This window comes from Galleria mellonella, unplaced genomic scaffold (genome assembly GCF_026898425.1).
Source record: "Galleria mellonella isolate WM207_F2 unplaced genomic scaffold, CSIRO_AGI_GalMel_v1 utg515, whole genome shotgun sequence".
NCBI classification, from domain to species: Eukaryota; Metazoa; Arthropoda; class Insecta; order Lepidoptera; family Pyralidae; genus Galleria; species Galleria mellonella.
Genome location: NW_026442107.1, coordinates 1570268 through 1592986, shown reverse-complemented (window position 1 = coordinate 1592986; position 22719 = coordinate 1570268). Strand labels below are relative to the sequence as shown.

General features: G+C 31.1%; 1 protein-coding gene across 1 annotated transcript; it reads left to right on the top strand.

Moving 5' to 3' along the window:
* Positions 1–1088: 1088 nt before the first annotated feature.
* Positions 1089–15941, top strand: LOC113522717 (protein obstructor-E-like). Its single transcript, XM_052898666.1, has 5 exons — positions 1089–1245; positions 11443–11637; positions 13800–14003; positions 14501–14714; positions 15814–15941. Exons 1-5 carry the CDS (start codon positions 1203–1205, stop codon positions 15866–15868), a joined length of 711 nt encoding a protein of 236 aa, XP_052754626.1. The 5' UTR covers positions 1089–1202; the 3' UTR covers positions 15869–15941.
* Positions 15942–22719: the final 6778 nt, after the last annotated feature.

Here is a 22719-nt window from a genome sequence, read left to right as displayed (position 1 = left end):
AAGCGTGGTATATTTATTTAATATATTATGTGTATGTTTATATTAATCAAATTATATGTTTATAATATATTAATATATTAAGTATTACGCTTTTATATTTCCTCAATTCAATAATGCACAGCCTACTTATTTTTTAGTTTGCCCTATGGTTGACTGGTAGAGAACACCGTCCGGTGTTAAGTCTGCCATATGTACATAGTTTCACTGTGCATAAAGTTTAAATAAACAAATATATGTATTTACGTTTTGAGTATATTTTAAGTTTATGCACGTTTCCCTTTCTTATGTTTCTTGGTACAATATGTATGTTAATTTCATTATATGATTCTTTCTATCGAAGTATCCAGGTTTTGATGAAACGAGAATATTAGTATGCGGTCTACACGCCGGGCTCTTTTCGGTTGTACAGTTAGCTAATTGCATGACCAGAAAAGTAACAAATTGCCGCCGGACAATAGCTATTGGAATATTTCAAACTAAGAATACTTATAATGTATGTGAACCACCGTGTCGCAGCCCCATACTCGGGTCAAATTAGGCTCAGAGTCTAGTTAGTACGTTCCTTGAATCTTTTATATATATAAACAAGAATAAAGGTTGTCTACAAATTATGCCAGTTTAAAATGTTTTTTTTTTTATACAACTTAGATTGGCAAACAAGCTGATGGCCCATCTGATGGAAAGTGGTAAACGTCGCCTATAGACGTGAACAGTATGGACATAACAGAATATACTGTTTCACGCAAGGTACCCCCCATACGTTACCATTCCTGAGTACTCAGGTGTTATTCCTCTGTATCCTGTAAATTCACTGCCATATCCATGTGGTGGGAGAAGGAATCCGAGGGAATAATAGATCTATAGTATTGCTAAGACGACAGCAAAGCCGTAGCTATGGCTTCACTTCAGTACCTTAAACCAAAAGTTAATGATGCAAAATTCCTCACTTAACGACATCATCAGCCGATTTGAGGGCTGTACAACCACGAAACTGGCAAATTAGTATTGTTACACTAATGGAAGAATTTGTTAAATCACGCCTAAGTCTTCGTACCGGTTTATGTGCGTGTGCAGGCCACCTGAAGAAAAGGCGCGCGCGCTGACTGCGGCCGTCAGTCGCTCCAGGGCCGCTAGAGGGGTCGGACCGCAATCTAGTCATTAAAATTATTTTTTTATAGTAATTTTGCAATCGAAAGGACATCATGAAAGTGTTCGTAGTTTTGACAGCAGTCACCGCACTAGCGAGTGAGTATTACTTATTACATATAATAATGTTATTTTTTTATAATAATAAATAAATATATTATAATGATATTATTACATTTTAAACATATAATTATTTATAATTATTATCATTACGTATATTTTGTAGATAAAAATATAGTGACTACGTCTTCGCATATAAAAGATATCGACGCATTCACTGATTACATTATATTGTATTAAAGCTTAAAAAGTGTAGATAATAATTAACGAAATATATATCAAATAACGATATCAGCATATTGTGCAACGTGTTGAGTAACGGCGACAGCCTGTCGCCACTCCCTTACACTTTACTGGCACAAAGAACACATAGTAATCAATTTATGTAATATTAAAACACATATAACTTGTTATGTTTCAAATTATATAATTTTAATTAATAAAAAACTAAATTATACTCGGAAGTACGAATTATTTTATAATACCAATAAAATATTTTATTGTTGTACATCGGTTTTTATCAATTTAGTGTGCTTACCTAACGAACATTATTACTACATTATGCAAATATGTTGGGCTTGATCAATGTAATGTTAACAGTTACACATTATGAAACTCATATCACAACTGATTTAACCTACTAATTGTTGTTACAAAATAGATTTTTCATGTACTTTTACTATGTAAGTTCAGGAAACAATTTTGGATGAAAGGAGAATGAAACAAACGTATAAATTAAAAGTGGAATAAATAATACGGGTATTTTTTTAATGGGTAGAAATAAAATATTGGTCCCGTCTGTGCTATTGGAATACACTGGCGGGCACCATTGAAGGATAATAGGTGAGAATGAAGCAGGTCAGTTGGTTCAAAATGTCAAATACACAACTATAAACAATAAGTAACCACGATAGTTTCAAGGGAGAACCGCGTGGATGTCAACTTTACAGGGTATATTGGTAGCAATGGGACAGTTAGACCCCATTGCTAACAATTCCTTTCTCCATTGATATTGGTATCGGGACTTCTTGACGAAGTTATCATGATAAGAAATAAATTGCGTACTTTCTGAAAGAGGAAAGCTCTGGAAACGGCGCGTACATTTTATGTTATTTCAGAATAATGAAAGAATGTAAGACTATGGGAGTCCTTAAAGAGACCTGGCATGAAGATAGATCCCACGTCCAGCTTATTTTTATCTTGAATGGTCGATGACACTCAGGTAAAAAGGTTCTCAAGTGACTGCCAAGGTTATTTGAAAAGAACTTAAAGTTTTATTTTTGTTGAAATACTAGATTTATCATCGAGGACTTCCATAGAAAAGAATTCTCGATATAGAGCTACGATTTTATTTTATTATATATCACCAAATATTATTCAAATACGTTTAATAATTTATGGGTGATTGTATAAGATTATTATTAAAAAAAAAGCGAATATCTTCTACTAGTGGTGTTCGTGTATTTGTCCGCAAGACTCCTAAACGAAATTTAATTCAAAATCGTTTAAAATAATCATTATTAATGTATAAATGCCAGTCAATAAATTTTTAATATAAAGTCGTTTATATGTAGGTATAATAGTTTTCTTTCTCGAGTTAAACTTATTTTTCATCGCGCGTAAGCAAGCATTATAAATTGACAAAGTGTTTGGTATAGAACAGCTTCGAATTGACGATCTTTGGGGTCTATACCACCACTTGGCAACAACGCTATAGTAAAAATTATATACTTACATACATAGAAGATATTAGTATATACATATGTACTTGCAGTAGTATAAGATATGTATTTGATAAACTAATGTAATCGATTGTGGGATTTGTTAAGGTACGTCAATTGACCTTTTGTTAGTTTACGCGATTTCTTCTTCTTTATTTCTAATTCTTAACTAATTTTGACAATTATCTTTGCAATCGATATATTTTTTATGCCACTGAGGTGGTAAACAAGTATATAGCCAACCTGGTGGTAAACGGTTACATATAGCCTATGAACGTCTGCAATACCAGGGGCATTACGCACGCTTTGTCGACCCTGAAGAAACCTCTTTTCCCCATTTTTTGAAGAACCCCATATTGTAGTCTTACTGTTTACTTGGTTTACTTCCGTATTGGTTTTATATAAATTTAGTCACGATTAAAGTTTCTTTGTGCAGCAAAATGTTATTCGTGTCCGTATGCTATTGCGAATAAAACAATTGGTAATTTGTATTCAAGATGTAAGGTAACGAGGTTTACCTATCTGCTTCTTCACATAAATTCGTTTTGTCGATAGTCTGCTGTAAACTAAAGGATGTTTAAAAACTTTTACCAATACATTTACTACTTAAACAAATTAAGATTTCGTTGCACGACAAAAAAAGTACGAGTTTTCTCCTTTTTGAAATCGCTTGAATAATCGTTTTAAAATAACTATCATGATAGTACAACTGCACTGCATATATCTATTGATTACATATAATATCGGAAAGTTTAGTGTTATAGTTATATGTAAAATCAATACAACGGTATGTATATGCCATATCATTGGCAATTTTATAATTTATTTAAAGAAACGATATCGTTTTACCATCACAATAATAAGAAAGAATATATATGCAATTGAATGCAAACCGACTCTCCTGCACGTAATATTCAAATGAGCATCCTGATATATAGGAATATGGCGAAAATATAGAATAAATGATTAACAAATGTAACATAATCTTATTTATGTTATTATAGTCGTAAACATTTTCTTTTTTCTGTTTTATGAATTCCCAGTAGTAAACTATATTAAGTCCTCGATCTGTAACTAAACGAATTGCAAATATAAACCTTTTAATATTTTAATAAGAAACATACAAAGTAACTATTTCAGACTTCCAATATACAGCTAATTGGCTTAAATTCTTGTTAGCAAGGACGGGCTCATCTCTGAAAGAGATCTCTTCCAGCCAACCTAATACAGTGAAATAGAAAATTATTTTTTAAATGTAATTAGGTACACAGTTTACAAGTTTTATATTACTACTGTTAAAATATTATGGTATTATAGAATATATTACAGATATATGCACCTAATTAAGTTCTCTAATTACTGGTTTGTTATTTTAATATGAAATTTTTTGATTATTAATATATTTTATTACTTGTATTTTATTCATGAATTTGTCTGCATGACCAGAATATAAGATTAATTGCTCGGAATAAAAAGTTGCCAATGGAACTGTTTCTGATGTGCCATTTATCTAAATTTATCTCTTATCTCAATATTTTAATTTATTAATTTTACGAAATCAGTGTTTTATATTAAACTATTTTTTTTTTATTATGCAACTTAGAATGGCAAACAAGCTGACGGCCCACCTGATGGAAAGTGGTAACCGTCGCCTATAGACATGAGCAGTACCATGGACATAACAGAGTGTACTGTTTCGCCCATGATACCCCCATGCGTTGCCATTCCTGAGAACTCAGATGTTATTCCTCTGTACCCTATAAATTCACGCCATATCCCACCCTTCAAACCGAAACACAGCCATGCAAACACAATTGCTTTACGGTAGAAACACGAATGGGACAGAGGTACCCAAGCAATCGACTTTAAACTAAATATATAATAATTTTGATTTCAATTTATTAGAAAATTAATTCATGTCGGTCCTTGTAATAAAGATTTCGCTGTGTTATCACATCGAAATTTTAATTTTAAAGATAAGTTTAAAGAAATGATCCTAATGTCCTTTTCTATCTCATTATATATATATATACTAAATTTTAAAACGATTGTTATGCCATTAAAGTATAAGGAGGTGACAAATAAATAAACAAACATACTTTTAAATGTCGAATATTCGTAGGGATTTTGCTTATATATATATATATGTAGATTATTGTATAAATAATGTCACTGTTATTCATATTAACTATCTATTGCTTAGTATTATTATTTAGAAAGTTGTTATTTTAACGAAACATAAAATTTATAATGTAGTTATAAATCTGACTCATTTGGCAAAAACATACACTATTAATAGATTAACTGGTATAATAAATTATCTATTTGTAACCGAATGATGTCGAATGTTATTAGCTGAATACATATATAATCTTGTTATAAACGAAAGTGCGATTAAGGTTTCCATATCATATTATTAATAACTTGTTATATATCAACAATATAACAAGCTATTAGTATCTCATTACTAGTTATTTATTCGATTCTGCTAGTGCATATTATTATTATTGCTTTTGTTTCCTATAAGGGTGGATAATATATAGCAATATCTATATACTGTAGTTAACATAATAATTATAAAGATATTGGCTTAATAACGGATATATTAAATATAGGTTTTTCAATATATACATAATATCGATATGAAGATATACCGTGGCGAATTTAACAATAAATTACTCACGATGGTTGTTAGGGAGAACCGCGGGGAACTGGAAACGACTTGATAGGGTATATTGCTAGCAATGGAGTTGTCAATCTCCATTACTAACAGTCCCCCCCATCCCCCCCCAACTCCCGGTACCGATATTACATATATTTACTTCTTAGTTATATTATATTTTACTGTTTCTGAAGTGAAATGCTATTAATCTGGATTAAATAATTTATAATCTCGAATATTAGTATAATCGTAAATAATAACATTAGATAATATTTTTGTGGACACCACGAGATCATTATAAATTATTATTCGAGATTAATCAATCTATTTAAATGAAAAGATACAGAAATCGAGACAAATAAATAATTTGTAATCGTTTCCGCGAAAGTTGGTTTCACCGAGCCTGCGAGAAGTCAAGCATAAGATGAAAAAGTGCAAAAAATATTAGTATAATGAATGGACAAGACACTGCAGCATAATATCTAATTTTTTACCGTTCAGTGCGTTTTCTGCAAGTCGACATTGACATTAACTTTTTGTAATTTAGCTGTAACAGTACATTGTAGGCATTAAATTTATGCAATCAGTCATGTTGACATCGAGATATTAAAATTTACGCAAATATTGGAATTGTATTTTTGCAATTACTACTTTTACTTATAGTGAAAGTAGATAAGCAAGCTCTAAATGAAATATTCTTTTATGAACTTAATTATTGTTTAATAAATTATTTTAATGTCAAATAAAACAACACAAAGGAAAGTAACTGTAATGCCTTATAAGCTCAAACTTTCAGTCTGGATTACATAAAATTTATGGAGGCATACATTAAAGCAAATAAACTAACTGTTTTATGCTTTCTACATTATTATGGTTAAAAATAATGAGTTACAATATTTTTTAATATAGTTAGATTTTTTTTATTTACTGTTCACAGTGGTGAGAATTTAGATTCAGGTTCTTCAGTGATTAAATTAATTATTAATTTTAGTAATAAATTATGAAACAGATACTGAGTAATAAACTTCCTAAATAAATGAAGGAATAAGAATAAAAATGTGCATAGATTTATTATTATGATATATTAATGATATAAGACACGTATATAGGTATATCCTTAGATATATTTAGTCTATGGGTACATCTTTGGAAATCTAATTTGAGTTATTGTCACAAAAAAGAGATCGTTAATAAAAAAAACAAATTCTATAAATACAGACAAAACACAACATATAAGCACTTATTTATGGCTTTGGTTAATATTATTTTTATCATGATCGCCACGAACTTACGCGGAATAAAACAAAACATTTGAATATTGTGATGATGTCATTGCCTTTTTTGGCAAGCTACTTGAATTCTGATGTCTAGACTTGATGTTTAGGCTTAAATGTGACTATTAATATTTACCGTCTGTTTCTTGTTAGGCTTCGGGTTGTTGTATTTAAATTAGTTGTAAATTTATATTCGATCATAAAGTACATCATACATAAATCACTTAATGATCTTTTTTCAATAGCGATAGAGATCTCTCTTTATAATGACAGAGATCTTTCTTATAATAATATGTGTAATTTTCATTCAGAGTTTTTGGAAATTTAAGTTATATCAGTATAGTCCAAACATAGATGTATTTAGAGGAGAGCAGTGGTTTAGTGTTCATCCCAGATTAAAGGGCGGTTTTTTTAGCTATAGGCAAAAACATGTACTGGGTATACATATACAACTCTTTTAGGGGCTAATCCCAACTTTAAAAAAACTTTGAAAATTAACTTGAATATACCAATGGATCCAGTTAATGTAAATTTGTGAAAATGTTTTTTTTTAGCCAACTATTTTATATTACATTTTATAGTACATTAGACAATCTACTTTATATTTTAGGTAATTTTCTATTATATCGTGACTGAAAAATCATGATACACCGTGATATGATACAGGCAATTATAAAAATACCCAATAAGTACCTAAATCAAGCCTAAAAAATATTTATTTCTTTTTAATTTCTGTAATATGAATTTTGATAAAATAACTAAAAACATAAAATACATTCATTTGCATAGTGTAGCATCGTTTGACATTGACATTTGGTTGACCTAATTATTTATTAATAATTAGTTATGTGCAGAGAACACTAACTTAAAAACAAACAAATTGCGAGGACATTGATGCGTTGTGAAATATTAGTCAATCAAATATAAAACTACACATGTAATTTAAATATTATTTTATAATTTTACAATATTTCAGGAATAGTGAGATCATTTTCGTCTTTACCCTATTATGACTCTAAAATGTACATAATACGTAGTTATATGATTATATATAATTGTCAGTATAGGTTATCAAATCTCGCTGCTACTCACCCTTGATGCATCAGCACCGATGCACCGCTGTCGCAAGCGCACTTTCACTTCTTGCGCAAGCGCAGCCTGTTGCGGCGCCCGCCTCCGATAATCATGTGTTACCACGATATTGATCCCACGTAGAAGCAATCATGTCAAAATTAGGTCAAGGCACTGATCATTGTTATTATTTGTGACAGATTATTACAAAGTTATCGATTAGTACGAATTTTTAATAAAAATAAGTAAATAAATAGATGTCCTGACAATATTGTCACAACACTTCTCGCTAGTTTGTTTTAATAGAACTAAATTTTGAAAAAGATTGTCATGTTTTATTGAAATTAAGACAAAAATATATTCGAAATAAAATTAATAACAAATCGAATTACTCGCATTTAATCAATTAATTGATTTATATTTATACTAGATATTAGTCGACTGTCTTATGATCATAAGACAATCGCCTGATTTAAGACCATGAGATAGTCGGCTGATCTACGGCGACGACAATAATAATAAAAGGTTACAGATATATTCGTTTTGTTTGTATAGTACTTATTACGATGACTGTACAAAAGTCCTCTGCATGTAATGCACAATGTATTATAAGTTGCATAAAAAACTTCCCATCAATGCATTGTGCTTTTAGAAAAGATTGACATATTCAAATTTTAATTCAAATATTCAATGTTTTTGCAACCTTGACAGTTAGCTCACATTAATTTAAATTGGTAAGCATGTGCCGCTAGAGAATCAAATGTCAGATACCGTCTTAGAATACTAATTATATTTATAACAAAATTAATTAACTATTTTACTGAAATCCTTGTGCTTATCACAAGGATTTCACTGATTGATACAAAGGAAAACATAATTAAAAATAAATTAAACTCTTAATAAATTAATAAATAACAAAAATATTAGATAATAACGAATCTTCCGTTCATGATTAAGTTATTATGAATTGCAAACAATATCTTTAATACAAGGGCATTATAATTTTTTTTTCGGTCACATCTAACCAATAACAGTTTATATTTTTAGGATTATAAATTAGACCGGTGACTTTGATTGCATATAAAAATTAACCTAAATCCTTGACTATACTAAAAACAACATGTATGAATACATACATAACGACTCATTCAAAACCATTAAGATGTCAAAAGATAATTTTGTTACCTTTACATTAATTTTACATTTTACAGTTTTTACAATTTATATAACGTTAATGAAAGATAGAACTTAAATTATATTATTTTTTATTAACTACTATGTAAGTGTTATTATTATTATTATAAGAAGGAGGGGCTTATCATATTCTTTTGTTTTCGCCCTTTTTTTAAAGTTCACTGCTAATTCCTATAAGTAATAAGAATTTTAAGATGTTTTTGTAGCGATGTTTTTTATCTCCTCAGACTATATATAATAATAAATAGGTATAGTATTACATTATCTGTGGTGACAGTAATCAATGAATTAAATAAATTAGAGATTTTCGCTGTCTTGTCACTATCACTTCATCATAAGCCTGTACTTTAACAACCTATTAATATCGCATTGATGGGCATTTATCTCTCTATAACATATATACCAGGGGGAAAGCATTATTAGTAATGCAGGCTACCGGTCCCCTTGCTAGCAAAATACACTGTCAGGTAGACATCCACGTGTTCCTCCCTGGAGACTATCGTGATGAATTCCTGATATATTCATCACGATGGGCTAACTGACCTGCTTTATCATCTCACCTGTGATCCCTCACTGGTACCCTGCGCAGCGCAGCCGGGATTACCATTCTATTGTCTCATCCAAAAAGCATACAACCCATATTTCATCAATTAACTTGTTTCCTCATCCACAATCGTGTTGTTTTGTATGCCTAGTCGTTATATATTACGAGTACATCCCTCTCCAAATATAAAAATTAAAAATAATAAAAATATCTTTTCCATGGAGATATTTATATTTCATTTCTATCGATGTTTTATAACTGTTCTGTATTACTCCTGTAATACTATACCTATCCTTAAAGCTATCTCTAACCTTAAAATAGATTTTAGAGATAGGGGTTAAAATTATTATTATCAAAGTCCATCAAAATCTTATTCTGCATATTTGCCATTTTAATTTAATTTAAAAAGGAAATAACTAAATTTATTTATACTACTACTAGTTCATGCTAGTTCTTAGAATAGTCATTTCAGATTTATGTAATATACATTTTAATTTTAGAGATAGATATGATATTTAATTATAGAATTAACTTCATAATATTATTGTACTGTTACCATATTAAATATTATTTATCTCTAGACTGTAGTATTAAAAGTAGCTTATATCCGTCTTCATCCTACATACCACTTGCTTATCAAATTTAATGTCAAGAGGTTTCATCGTTAAGGGGAAACAAACAAACTCCTTTCACATTTATAATATTAATAAGGAATACTGTGTTTCATCAACGAAATGCCGACTGCCAGCAAGGAGGTTATCGACCAATTCACTATTGCCAAACAAAGTACACGCAAATGCATGCCAATATTAGTTGCCGGTGACGCTCACTCACTGTTCTTATGTAATAGTGTGTCGTTGCGTAATAAAAAACTCGATCTCTAAGTTCGACAGTCATACATGCGCCGGAAAACAGGCTGGTTTCTGAATATTTTGCTTTCACTGTACACAACTAGTCTTTTTATTTTCATCTGGAACAAATTCTTTTTGAAGAATAAAGGTATTGTATTTCACAAAGGATTTGTTCTACTAAATTAAATTTCGCGTATCAGCTGCAGTTATATACCTACTTCTTATACATAATGAAATCAAAATAGAATTAGTTTAAAGGATTTCTTTGGGAAAAATATTTTGATTCACTGATAAATTACTCACTTAAAAAGATGTGAATGCTTGCAATTTCATCATGCAAACTTCTGTCCTCTAAAAAAATAACTTTAGAAGGTAAAAGCCCTTAAAATATTAAAAAAAAAAAAAAAAACTATAATTATACGAAATATTAAATTATGTTTTAACTGCATACTATACGATATACAGCCCGTTTAATGGAAAAGAGGATGATTCGATACATTGGGCATTAAATTTTTTCAAAAAAAAATAATACGTAAAAGGAAGGATAGAGACACCAAGAAAGGTCTAAACCTATAATTATCAGGGTGACTATGCGTTATCTAAGGTAGAAATTTAGATTCTTCTAAACTATCAAGAATACATGAGACGGGTTGTGAAAGTGAATAAAGTAAGAGTTATAGTTGGTCGTGATTTTGATTCTATAGGATAAATAAAGTATTAAGTTCACTATATGCCTTAAAGAATAAAACATCTAAATCAGTAAACAAACACAAAATTTTAACAATACAATAAAATCCCAAACATTTTTAATATTCCTTCGGGTCTACTAATGATAGTATAATAATGACAGTATGAATTATCAAACATAATACCATACGTCATGACCATTTATTTATTTTTTGTTTATTTTTATTCCCAGGTGCACAATTCAAATGCCCAGCTAAGGATGGCCAGTACGAAGACGACAGACAATGTGACAAGTTTTACGAGTGTGTCGATGGCGTAGCGACTACAAAGCTGTGCCCAGATGGACTTGTATTCGATCCCACCATTAGGAAGATCAACAAATGCGACCAGCCCTTCAACGTGGACTGTGGCGATAGGACTGAACTGCGTAAGTAGTTTTTTTTTTCTATTAATAGCAAACAAGTTATGGTTTATTTAATAAACAATGGTCACCATTACCTATTGACATGGCAGAATACACTCCAATACCTCTCATTTGTTGTCTTTTTACGATTAAGGAATGGTAACTCTATGTACTCATACGAGTCATCATCATCATCATCATCTCAACCGTTAACTACCCACTGCTGGACGTAGGCCTCCCTCATAGACTGTCATAAGGAATGGTCCTGAGCCCCCTTCATTCATTGACTCCTTGCAAAACATGTAAGGTCGTCATTTAAGAATCATTCTACCTCACATACTCATACGAGTATTGTTCTATTATTTTACCGTTACAGTATAAATATATAGTACAATTATTAACAAGTGAATTGCAATGTGAAATTACAGACTAGTAATAAATCTTATAATTGTGAATTAGGTACGGCGCTTTTTTATTTCTTGCCTTATTTATTAGAAATTACTTCTAGAAAAACTATTGACATATCAAGTATATCTATAAATCACAACATATTCATTGAGGTCAATTGCTTGTTCCTATAAAGTGAAGGTATTTTATCGTCTACCTTTGACCACCTAAGTCGATACACGTCTGTGACTTTCTAGGTCAACTAGCCACTGCATCAGGCATGTACTTACGTCAATCAAATGGACTGTCATATTGCACCTAGGTACGTTGTGGTACTAACATTCACTTAATGTTATAAATAGGCCGAATGTTTTGCTAGTGTTTTGAATACCAGCAAGTACGCAAGTGAGGCAATTTGAAATGCATACATGTTGAGGAATGCGCGCTTTATTGGTAGAATCGTGACTCGTGTTTTGAGTAGCATCGGATCGTATACATATTATAAATATATATATATTTAGTTAGGTTTCATCAAAATTGTTTATTTCTACTGCAATGTAGGATTAAGAATCGATAATTAAATCTAAGACATCGATTTATGACGCCTATGTGAATCGACATAACATTTGAAACAGTGGTTGTAAGATTTGCAAACTGATGGTGTTTCTTCCGTGTGATTTGAATTCCATTTAAAATGTAAAGTTTTCAACGTGTAAATTATTATATTATTTATATTATTTTAATTATTATTTATATTCTTTAATATAAAACCTTATACTCTCTCTCTTCATCCATTTTATTACTGAAGATCGTGTCCTTGAAAAGTGTCTGTTGCCTCCCTTATGATATTTCTCCATTTCGCACAGTCTTTAGCCTCTCACAGGGCAGCTGCATTAAATCTTATACATTACATTGTATTATCACGAACATATCAATTTTATTACCACGAAAAAACTGAAGTATTTTAGATCAGGTTTTGTCAAGGCAATGCTACAAATAACGTCGAACTTCCAGTAATTCGTGTCGTGAAGTGAAAGACGACGGGTGCAAATTTACTTCCTATATCTGAGAATAATTTCCTAGAATGAACGACCTTACATAGATAGCTCAAGGTCTTCGGTGAAACAAACGTTTACAAATTTAAATCATTTATCTGGATATAAATGTACATAATACAAATTGCTGCAATAAGTCGATTCTCGAGTTATGAATTCTTAAAACTTGTTATCATTGACATGATCTTTGGGCGCTCGTTTAAAAATGTATCGAATTTTCCTCAATGACTTATTCGAACGGTTTATTCGTCTTAAACATTCTTCGCATACAAATAACCAAATAATATATTATATTAAATTAAAAATATATAGTTCTTTATGAGTAATATACGAGTATATACTTGTACTATTTACCTTGAACTTTGGAGATTTCACTGCTTGATGATATTGTCAATAATAAAATCGTATTTAAAATATATCTCGTTTTTTTTCAATTTTCTATTTGGAAACATTATATACATTACTATAAAATAAGACAAAAAGAAACATGAAACAGTCCAATAAGATGAACTGCGATAGGGATGTTCTCTTATTTTCGAAACAAAAGATAACATTACCAACAATTGAAGTTATAGATAATTGATAAAGTCGATAGTATGAAGTCTGTCTTGCATTACGTTTTTAGTCAATTTAAAAAGTAAATGTGCACATAAAAATATTCATTAATGTTGTAAAGTTTAAATATATAAAAATATGAGTATTTTATATCCAAAACATCTTTAAGTATCTTTTGTTGTTTTACAGAACCCCCCAAGCCCACGGGTCAATGTCCTCGCCGCAACGGCTTCTTCGCCCACCCTGACCCAGCAGTATGCAACGTCTTCTTTAATTGTATTGAGGGTGAAGCCACTGAAGTGAAGTGTACAGCTGGACTTCATTTCGATGAGTATTCAGGCACATGCGTGTGGCCTGATGCTGCTGGTAGACAGGGCTGCAACGTGCAAGACAGTAAGTTGATTTGTTATAATACTATTATTTTAGACCCGAAAATATTTTAATTTATTGGATATATTTAATCACCGTTGGTAATTGTAATTAAAAATTGAAACAGAGGCATGTGTTCATTCTGATTCCAAAAATCTTTAAGTATGTTATATTAAAGAGACGACGACTTTTTTATAAATTCACAATTATTAGAATTTGAATGGTTTTTGTTATATTTTTATTATTACAGACACATTAATATTTTTTGGTTAATTTAATTTTTAAATATTTAGTAAATAAAAAAAGTATTTATGAAGAACTTATTTAAAATTTTGTCATGCAAAAAATCAGCCATCTTTATTGGTTCAGAATTGGCGAATATCTCGCATAGCACATGTACAAAAATTACACAATTTTTCGAAATTACTCAAAAGTATTAAAAGAGCCATTGATCAAGTAATGAAACCATAGATCAAATGTACTCCTCAAATATAAGACTAACAAGGGAAAATAATTTTTAGAGAAACTCAAGGACGGGTTCGAGTGCCCCAAGGAGCAACAAGTAGATGCCCAAGGTCTGGTGGTGGCTCACCCCAAATTCGCACACCCGAGTGACTGCCAGCGATTCTACGTGTGTCTCAACGGCGTAGAGCCCCGCGACCTTGGTTGTCAAGTTGGCGAGGTATACAATGAAGAGTCGCAGAAATGTGATGCCCCCGAGAATGTACGAGGATGGTTAGTAACTAATTTATTTACACTTTATTTATCTTCACATTAAGTTTCTTGCAAGGTAGGCAGAGAAAACTGGAAATCAAGGTATTTATCCTTCATACATTTCTTGCTTGTTGTACTTATAACTCGTTTATAAATGCACAGCACTTTCCTAAATTAAAAAGCGTTCTATCAAATTATTCTTGATTAATATCACTTAAAAGTATTGATGAATATTTAGACTGATATTTGATCAAACAACCAATAGAAGTAGTATTCAGTAATAAAACGTGATTTAGGGCATCTACTGAGTGTATCAAGAATAGTTGAATTAGAGATGATGTGGTTTAAAGAGATTTACGTAAATTTTTTTCCAATCATAATTGTAATAAATGTAATTTTTTTTTTATACAACTTAGAATGGCAAACAAGCTGACGGCCCACCTGATAGAAAATGGTAACCGTCGTCTATAGACAAGTAGTACCATGGACATAACAGAGTATACTGTTTCGCCTAAGATACCTCCCATGCGTTGCCATTCCTGAGGACTCAGGTGTTATTCCTCTGTACCCAGTAAATTTGCGCCATATCCCATCCTTCAAACCGAAACACAGTCATGCAAACACAGTTGCTTCACGGTTGAAACACGAATGGGACAGAGGTACCCAAGCAATCGACTTTTGTACAAAGTCTCTCTCTGGTAAATTGTTGTACACTTTCTTAATCGATATTCAAGAAGTCGTAACTATCTGGGAAGCTCCTTCCAACAAACGGTTTGCAGACTTTTTATGGTAAATAAATGACTGACTGAATATTCTACATGGTGACTGTGTCTATTAATCGATTTAATGAAATACCTCTGCTCCTTTTTCTCTAAATGTAGCCAACCATCGTTTATTCATATATTATTTTATTGGCAAACAAGCTGGCTAATGATGAATGATGATTTGATTACTATCATGTACATCACAGAATATTCTGTACCCCGTACATGTTCCTATTCCTGAAGACTAAGGTGTTAGGTTTATTGTTTTGTGATTACCGGTTTCTATCAGGTGATTCAGTCAAATTACTTACTTTCAAGTATAAAAATAATTAATTTCCTTTTCTACTTGTTCACAGCGAGGACTGGTACAAAGATGCAGAGGACGCCCCAGCACCCAAAGCGAGGTCCTAAGACTCTTTAGTGATACTGATAATGTAGCCTACTTTTAAGACTTATTAAGTTAATAGATAAGTTAAACAGAAAAGTGTGTCAATTTTATTTATTCCCTTTTAGTTGTATTTTTTTTTTTCATCTCATTAAAAAAAATATGAATAAATATGATAATAAAATATGAATGTGTAACAAAGAATGGAATAGTAAGAAAAGATGAGCGTTATCGGTATACACTGTCGGGGTACCAATGAGAAATGATAGGCAATTATAAACTCAGGACAGTAAGCCTATTGTGATGTATTTACCACGAATTAACCAAACAACGACGATGGTTTATTACCAGGTTGACTGATAGGGAATGCCTATAGCATTAAGTTTGTACCACACTTTATTGCCCGAATAAAGTTTAAATAATTGGTCTCCAGAAAGGACCACGTGGAGATTTAATATATATGACCGATTAGATGTAGGATGGTAGCATTTCGTGACATTACGTCGACGTATATAATAACCGATCTTCGGCGCAGTGTAACCGAGAGTAGCAAATTGTATACAATTTGATGTATAGCGTGGCGTCGCATATCGTCAGCGACAGAGGAATCACGCTAATATCGAATATTAGAATTTACAGACACATATCACGAACATCCGAATTCTCATAGCTATTGCAAGCCAGACAGAACGAGCTTGTTCAGTCAGTGCCAGTTCATTTTATTGACAATATCTATGGGATCCTTAATTACCCCATATTTTATTATAGCAACTACAGTTGCTGTATTATTATTGCTTGTAAAATGAGATAACTCGTAGTATTAAACTACATAGGTGTTATTAAAATATTTAGCTTAGTACTTGTAGTAAACATAGTTATTATCACATTTAAACGACATTGTACCTATCATAAATTAATTTCTAATTCCAAAATAATCACTACTATGCTACCATAAATATCATAACAGTTAACTGGTATGGTTAGTGTGATAGTTTAACATTGCCGTTAGATGGCGTAACACGTACTCGGAATAACATTAAATGGTAAATAATAATAGACTTAAAAACATTAAAAGATCTCTATAACAATTGATAGATAGAAAACATTGAATTGAAACTGGGTTATTATTATTTGTTTCATTTTAAAATAATAGAAATATTATTATTTATTATTATTTATTTATTAATATAAATATGTGTACATGGCGGACTTAATGCTAAAAGCATTCTCTCCCAGTCAACCATAGGGAAGTGTCAGAATACTCGAATGCGGTACTACTAATTATTGATATACAAACATACTAAAATTACATATATAAACGAATAAATATATATGAATAACAAATATACTTACACATATATGATATATACTATATTATACACGAATTTGGGAATAATATAAAGTACTTACTGCTCGGATAAAGATAAAAAGTTAGCGTAAACGCTTTTTTTGAAAGACGGTTTAGTCGGTAGTCTCTTAATAGCATCAGGAAGCGCGTTCCAGAGTCGTGAAGAATGTAGGAGAAAATATATACGGATTAATTATGGTTCTCGTCTTTATCGGAACTATTGGGATCTTTAATGTCAATATCTCCTATATGCGAAGATCATTCATCATCGTCATGAAATCATTTAAATGATAAGGTCATCTTAGCATAAAAAAAGCGAGTTAGATACTGAACAAGATAAATATATATATTTGACTTATCGAATACTGAAATCGAATGCTTGAAATGAGATTTTTTTAACAACAATTTCAGCGGCGAAAGCTTATTAATTGTCTAGGTACTCTACATTGACTGACACGAGAAAGTTACATTTATAATTGTCTTTCAAATCGATTTACTAATCGATATAATTACAGTCGAATTTAATATATATACAATAACATTCATTCCAAAAAGTGTTACAACAATTGGGTGATAAATAAATCAGTTTCTTTTCACTATATCAATATAAATATTGATAATTGCCCAGTTTTTTTCAATCGACTTCAAAAAGAAGTAGGTTTTCAATTCGGTTGTATTTTATTTTTGGTATCTCATAATTCCGTCAGTTGTAAACCAATTTAGCAAAATCTTTTTTTTATCTGAAAGGATATAATTACATATTAGTCTCATGGAAATTGAATCAAAATCGATTCAGTAGTTTAGTTTTAAATCTGGTTTTAACATGACTGTAATCATTTTTTTGTAAAGTAATCTTAATTTTTATTATAAATTACGAGTAGTACCTAGTAGATTAATATAAACGTTGTTAGTGAAAAGGTGTTATGTATTGTCGCACCATAACTATGTTTGAAAGGGAACATCAGTATGTTATACTTTAAAAAGGTGGAAATAGAAAAAAAATCATCTACAAACAGATAAATGAAATTTAGTGAAATGTTACTAGAGGTTGAATAAAAGTGACACATCTCGCTTGCATTACAGTATATTTAATGATATCTATAGTTACGCGATAGTTTTTTTTTTAAACAGATGAATATAGAATGGTGCACCTGCCTATGCTAATGGTATACAAAGACGGGACACGAGTGGAGAATGAAATGATGAAGATGAGGTTACATTAGCCCATCGTGGCGAATTCAATAGATTACAATTAATTATAACCACGATGGTTTCCAGTAGGGACTGCATAAAGGTCGACTTGACGGTGTATGTTACTAGCGATGAGAACTAGTATTTTCATTACTAACAAACCTTCCTCCCTCTTATAGGCAATGGTTACCACTTTCCATCAGATAGGCCGTTAGCTTGTTTGCCATTTTAAGTTACATAAAAAAAATTACAATCGCACAATCACTCATCCCACTTCTACAATACATAAATGAGATAGATAACGCAACAAAGGCTCGATATTTCAATAACTACATTTGAAATTAGTCACAGCGCAAGCTGGAGCTTTTGTATTGTACGTTGTTAACATGTAACTGTGTCAAAGACAATAAACTTTCAAAAATCCGCTCCCCATCACTATGGATTCAACTTTTAGTTGACATTTATAATGACCTTTAAGTTCACACCAGTGGGTTCGTGTTAAGAATTAAAGTAATTATTGGCTGAAATTTTATCTCACACGCAATATTCGAGATAAAATTTAACACGAAGTAGGTGTTCGTGTAATATTTAATTACATTTTAAATTAATCAGTTTAGATTGTAAATATATTTGAATGTATGTATTAACTAAAAAAATTATAACTAAAGATATTTAAATGTATAAAATAACAAGCCAATAGTGTATATAATAAATATTTTCTTCGCCAGGAGCGGACAATACGAGAAGTTAGAGGCATATAATAGGCTACCCCTTTCTTTTCCGCGGGTATCCTAAGAGACGACTAAGTGAACTTAATAGTAGAGGGATAGGCAGCAGCGTCGCTCTTCAAACATCACCAAAGCCTAACTGCGGTTGCTAATCCACCTGCCAAGCGTGACAATTCCTGGCAAAAACCCCAAATGGGAAGCTTATATTCAGCAAAAGATAGTTAACGATTGATATGATAAAGCGATGAAATGAATCCTAGATTAGTAGGTAGAATAAATACTTTCTATCTTAACACACGTGGTAAATCCGCGAGATACAGCTAGTATTTATATTGAACTATTCGTAATAAGGAAATTATTATTATATTTCCTTTAAATGTTCTCGTGATGTGTCAAACCATTTAGTTTGCTATAAGAGAAATTAAAGTTATTATCTATTTACATCTAATGACAAATGGTAACCGGTAATGAAAGTTCAATAGCGTCACTGTTACAACAGACGATGGTACTCAGTGAAAGGATGTCTGGTGCATCATTTAATAGTTAAGTTGCCTAAGATTAGTTTAGTCTGCAATGCAAATTACTTTGTATTAGTAGGTAGATAATTAAGTAGTAATGTCATTACTGGCTCAGGTTTAATTTGTTATTTAATTTCAAAATTGTTATTGATCATGTTATTGTTTATTATTGTCGTGGATACCATTTAATATCAATTAAAACATTCGGAAAAATTATAATAAAAATTTTTATGGTTAAGGTTTCGTAAATGTATATTATTTATTTACTACGATTACTGTATAGTAAATTATTTTAAAATATTGTCATTACCATATATGTATATACATGATAATTTTAAAATAATTTCTTTAGTAAAATCATAAAACGAAAATTACCTACACACAATAATAAGTAACCTTGTTGTCAATTGAAAATGTTATGCCGTTTCTGGTAACTGCCGATTGCTCAAGTCATAAAATATTACGCACTAAGACCTTTAAAATGTGTAGGTACATTCCTGGATACTGCAATTTTTTTTAATAGGTCATTATTTGGACGAATGTTACTGTAATTGCGAAATTTTAAAAATAGGTTGCCGTTCCGAATATATGGGAACGAGAGGCTAAAGCTACAAGTTCCAAGATTACACGAGCAGCTATTTTTTTAATGTTAAAACAGCCTCAGCACAGAGAGCTGTCTGTGGCCTGTATTGTGTCTAAATGTTTTTTTAAAAGGGCAATGACCCATTAATATCCCTATAATAATTTTAAGATTCTTCTTATTGTTGAATGATAATTTAGATAAGAATAAGAAGAAGATTTGAGGTCTCTGATATTACGCCTCCGTACCCTGTAATTTCACTGTCATATTCTACCTTTCAAACCAAAAATACAGCTAAATACTGTGATACAATAAAAATATAAGTGAGACAAAGGTGCCTACTGGCGAATTTTATACACAATACTTTACTGATGCACAATAAAAACTAGAAACTAAGATAAAAAAGATATATCATACAGACAATATTAAAAATAGCCCATACCTGCATATAAACAAGTTTGCGAACTCCTACCTGAGCCGTTCTTTAAGTTTGTAGAATGACCTTTCCCGTGATGTGTTTCCCTTCATTCTATAACCTTGGATCCTTCAAACATAGCGTGAAAAAGTACTTCGTAAGGTCGTATAGTGCGGCCAACGTTCGAAGAAGAATTTCCTCTCTTCGATTGATCGCATTCCACCATATTGTTCCTATGTTCACTCAGGATCATACGATAAGATGTTGTGCTATTACAATAAATGGTTTATAACGTATTTATTCTAGAAAAAAACGTTTTACGAAATAATTACAGACATCTCCGTCCTATTTCTGCTTCAAACTATCAACAGGTGATTCCATGGGTATTCTGTGATATTCATCGCTTCCGTTTACAGATAATATAAATTTAACAACTTTCTTCAAGTAAATTATTGAAATGTTTGATATTCCAAATTGTATATAAAAATACCATTTACTCACATAAAACTTGGATAATGTGATATAATTAATAAACCGGATATATCTTGTTTGTTAACTATCACATTGCTGGTTCAAGGATACAAGTTCATCTAGTTTATTTAAAGAGATTAGTCAACGTGATGGAATGCAATATGTATCAAATAAACAAAATTGCCAAATTAATTGGACTCATTATAATATGGAAGTGTTTTAAGTTAAACATGGACAGTTTTTTTTATTTTTATTTAATTATAGAATGCAGCTGTATTAATTTAGATGCTTATTAGTTGTTGTTAAGATATTCTGTAAACGGTATTTTGAGTTTCTAATAAAGTATGATTTGAAAAATATATTTTTTTTTGGATCACGTCTGATTGCTCTTCATTATAAAAGTGATGACAACACGTGAGATGAAAGGTCCTTATCAAGAAGATAACTGTTCAAAATTGGTTTGGATAATTCACGATTATATTAATTTTTATTAATCAATTATTTTATCCATCAATAGATATGTGTTGACGAGACGAGACTGTCAGTAACGGGAACTATTGACCATCGTAAATTCCTGGTGATTGTTTTTTACCACTATTGTGGCAAACAAGCATACGACCGACCTGATAGTAATCGGATATCCTAGCCTATGAACGCCTGCATTACTAGAGGCATTATGCGCGCATTGCCGACTCTGAAGAAACCTCTTTACCTCTCTTTTCAAAGAATCTCATTCTGCAGTCTCTTGTAAAAAGCTCGACTGGGAGCTCATTCCATAGCCTGAGCGTTCATGGGAGAAAACATCTCTGAAACCGCGCTATATGTGACCATCTAAGCTAAGATATGGAGGCGAACTCTTTGTCGATAGCGAGCTGTTGTATAGTAGAAAGTCATATTGACCAGGTCCTATGAGTGCAGTCTGTTGTACAACCGGTAGAAAATGCAAATCGAGGTAAAATCTCTCCTAAGACTTAAGGGTTCGATACTCCTTGTAAGCCTAGAATCATCGATTCCACGATAAGTCTAATACTGGCCTGACTTCAATTCTCGTATATCATCATTTACTAGCACTCCATCAATATATATTAATAGTATTCCATTTTCATTTAAAAAATATCATTATAACGCGACGTTATTCACGTAATCAACAATTACGTGAATAACGTCGCGAGTACAGATAGTCGTTTTATAATATTTCGTTAGTCATTGATTGCTGTTATTACTTGTTTTATTATTATGATTGGCATTTATAGACAAACGTCTATTACTGAGATTAAATCGCTGTAATAACAATAAAAGAACTTATTCTCATTAGTGTAACTAGCTAAAATAATTGCCAGTTATTTAACTAATCAAAATGAAGTGATTCATTTAACACGTGTCCGCAGTTACTTTCTTTTTTAATAACAATTATTATAATAGTTATTCTAAATTCTAATTTATTAATTCCATTGGACGTTGCACATTGTTAGATTCGTCATAATTACGAGTAGGTACTTTGATTTGTAAATAGATAACAATATTTTTAAAATAATACATTTTTTATAAATATGTAGAGAATAATAATGTGTATATGTATACACACTTGAATACAAATTGTTTGATTTTTGTATTGGGCGGGAATCG

Coding starts and splice junctions, on each gene's coding strand:
- LOC113522717 (XM_052898666.1), top strand. CDS start 1,203: ATGAAAGTGTTCGTAGTTTTGACAGCAGTCACCGCACTAGCGA. Junction 1,246..11,442: donor AGCAGTCACCGCACTAGCGA/GTGAGTATTACT, acceptor TTTTATTCCCAG/GTGCACAATTCAAATGCCCA. Junction 14,715..15,813: donor CCCGAGAATGTACGAGGATG/GTTAGTAACTAA, acceptor ACTTGTTCACAG/CGAGGACTGGTACAAAGATG.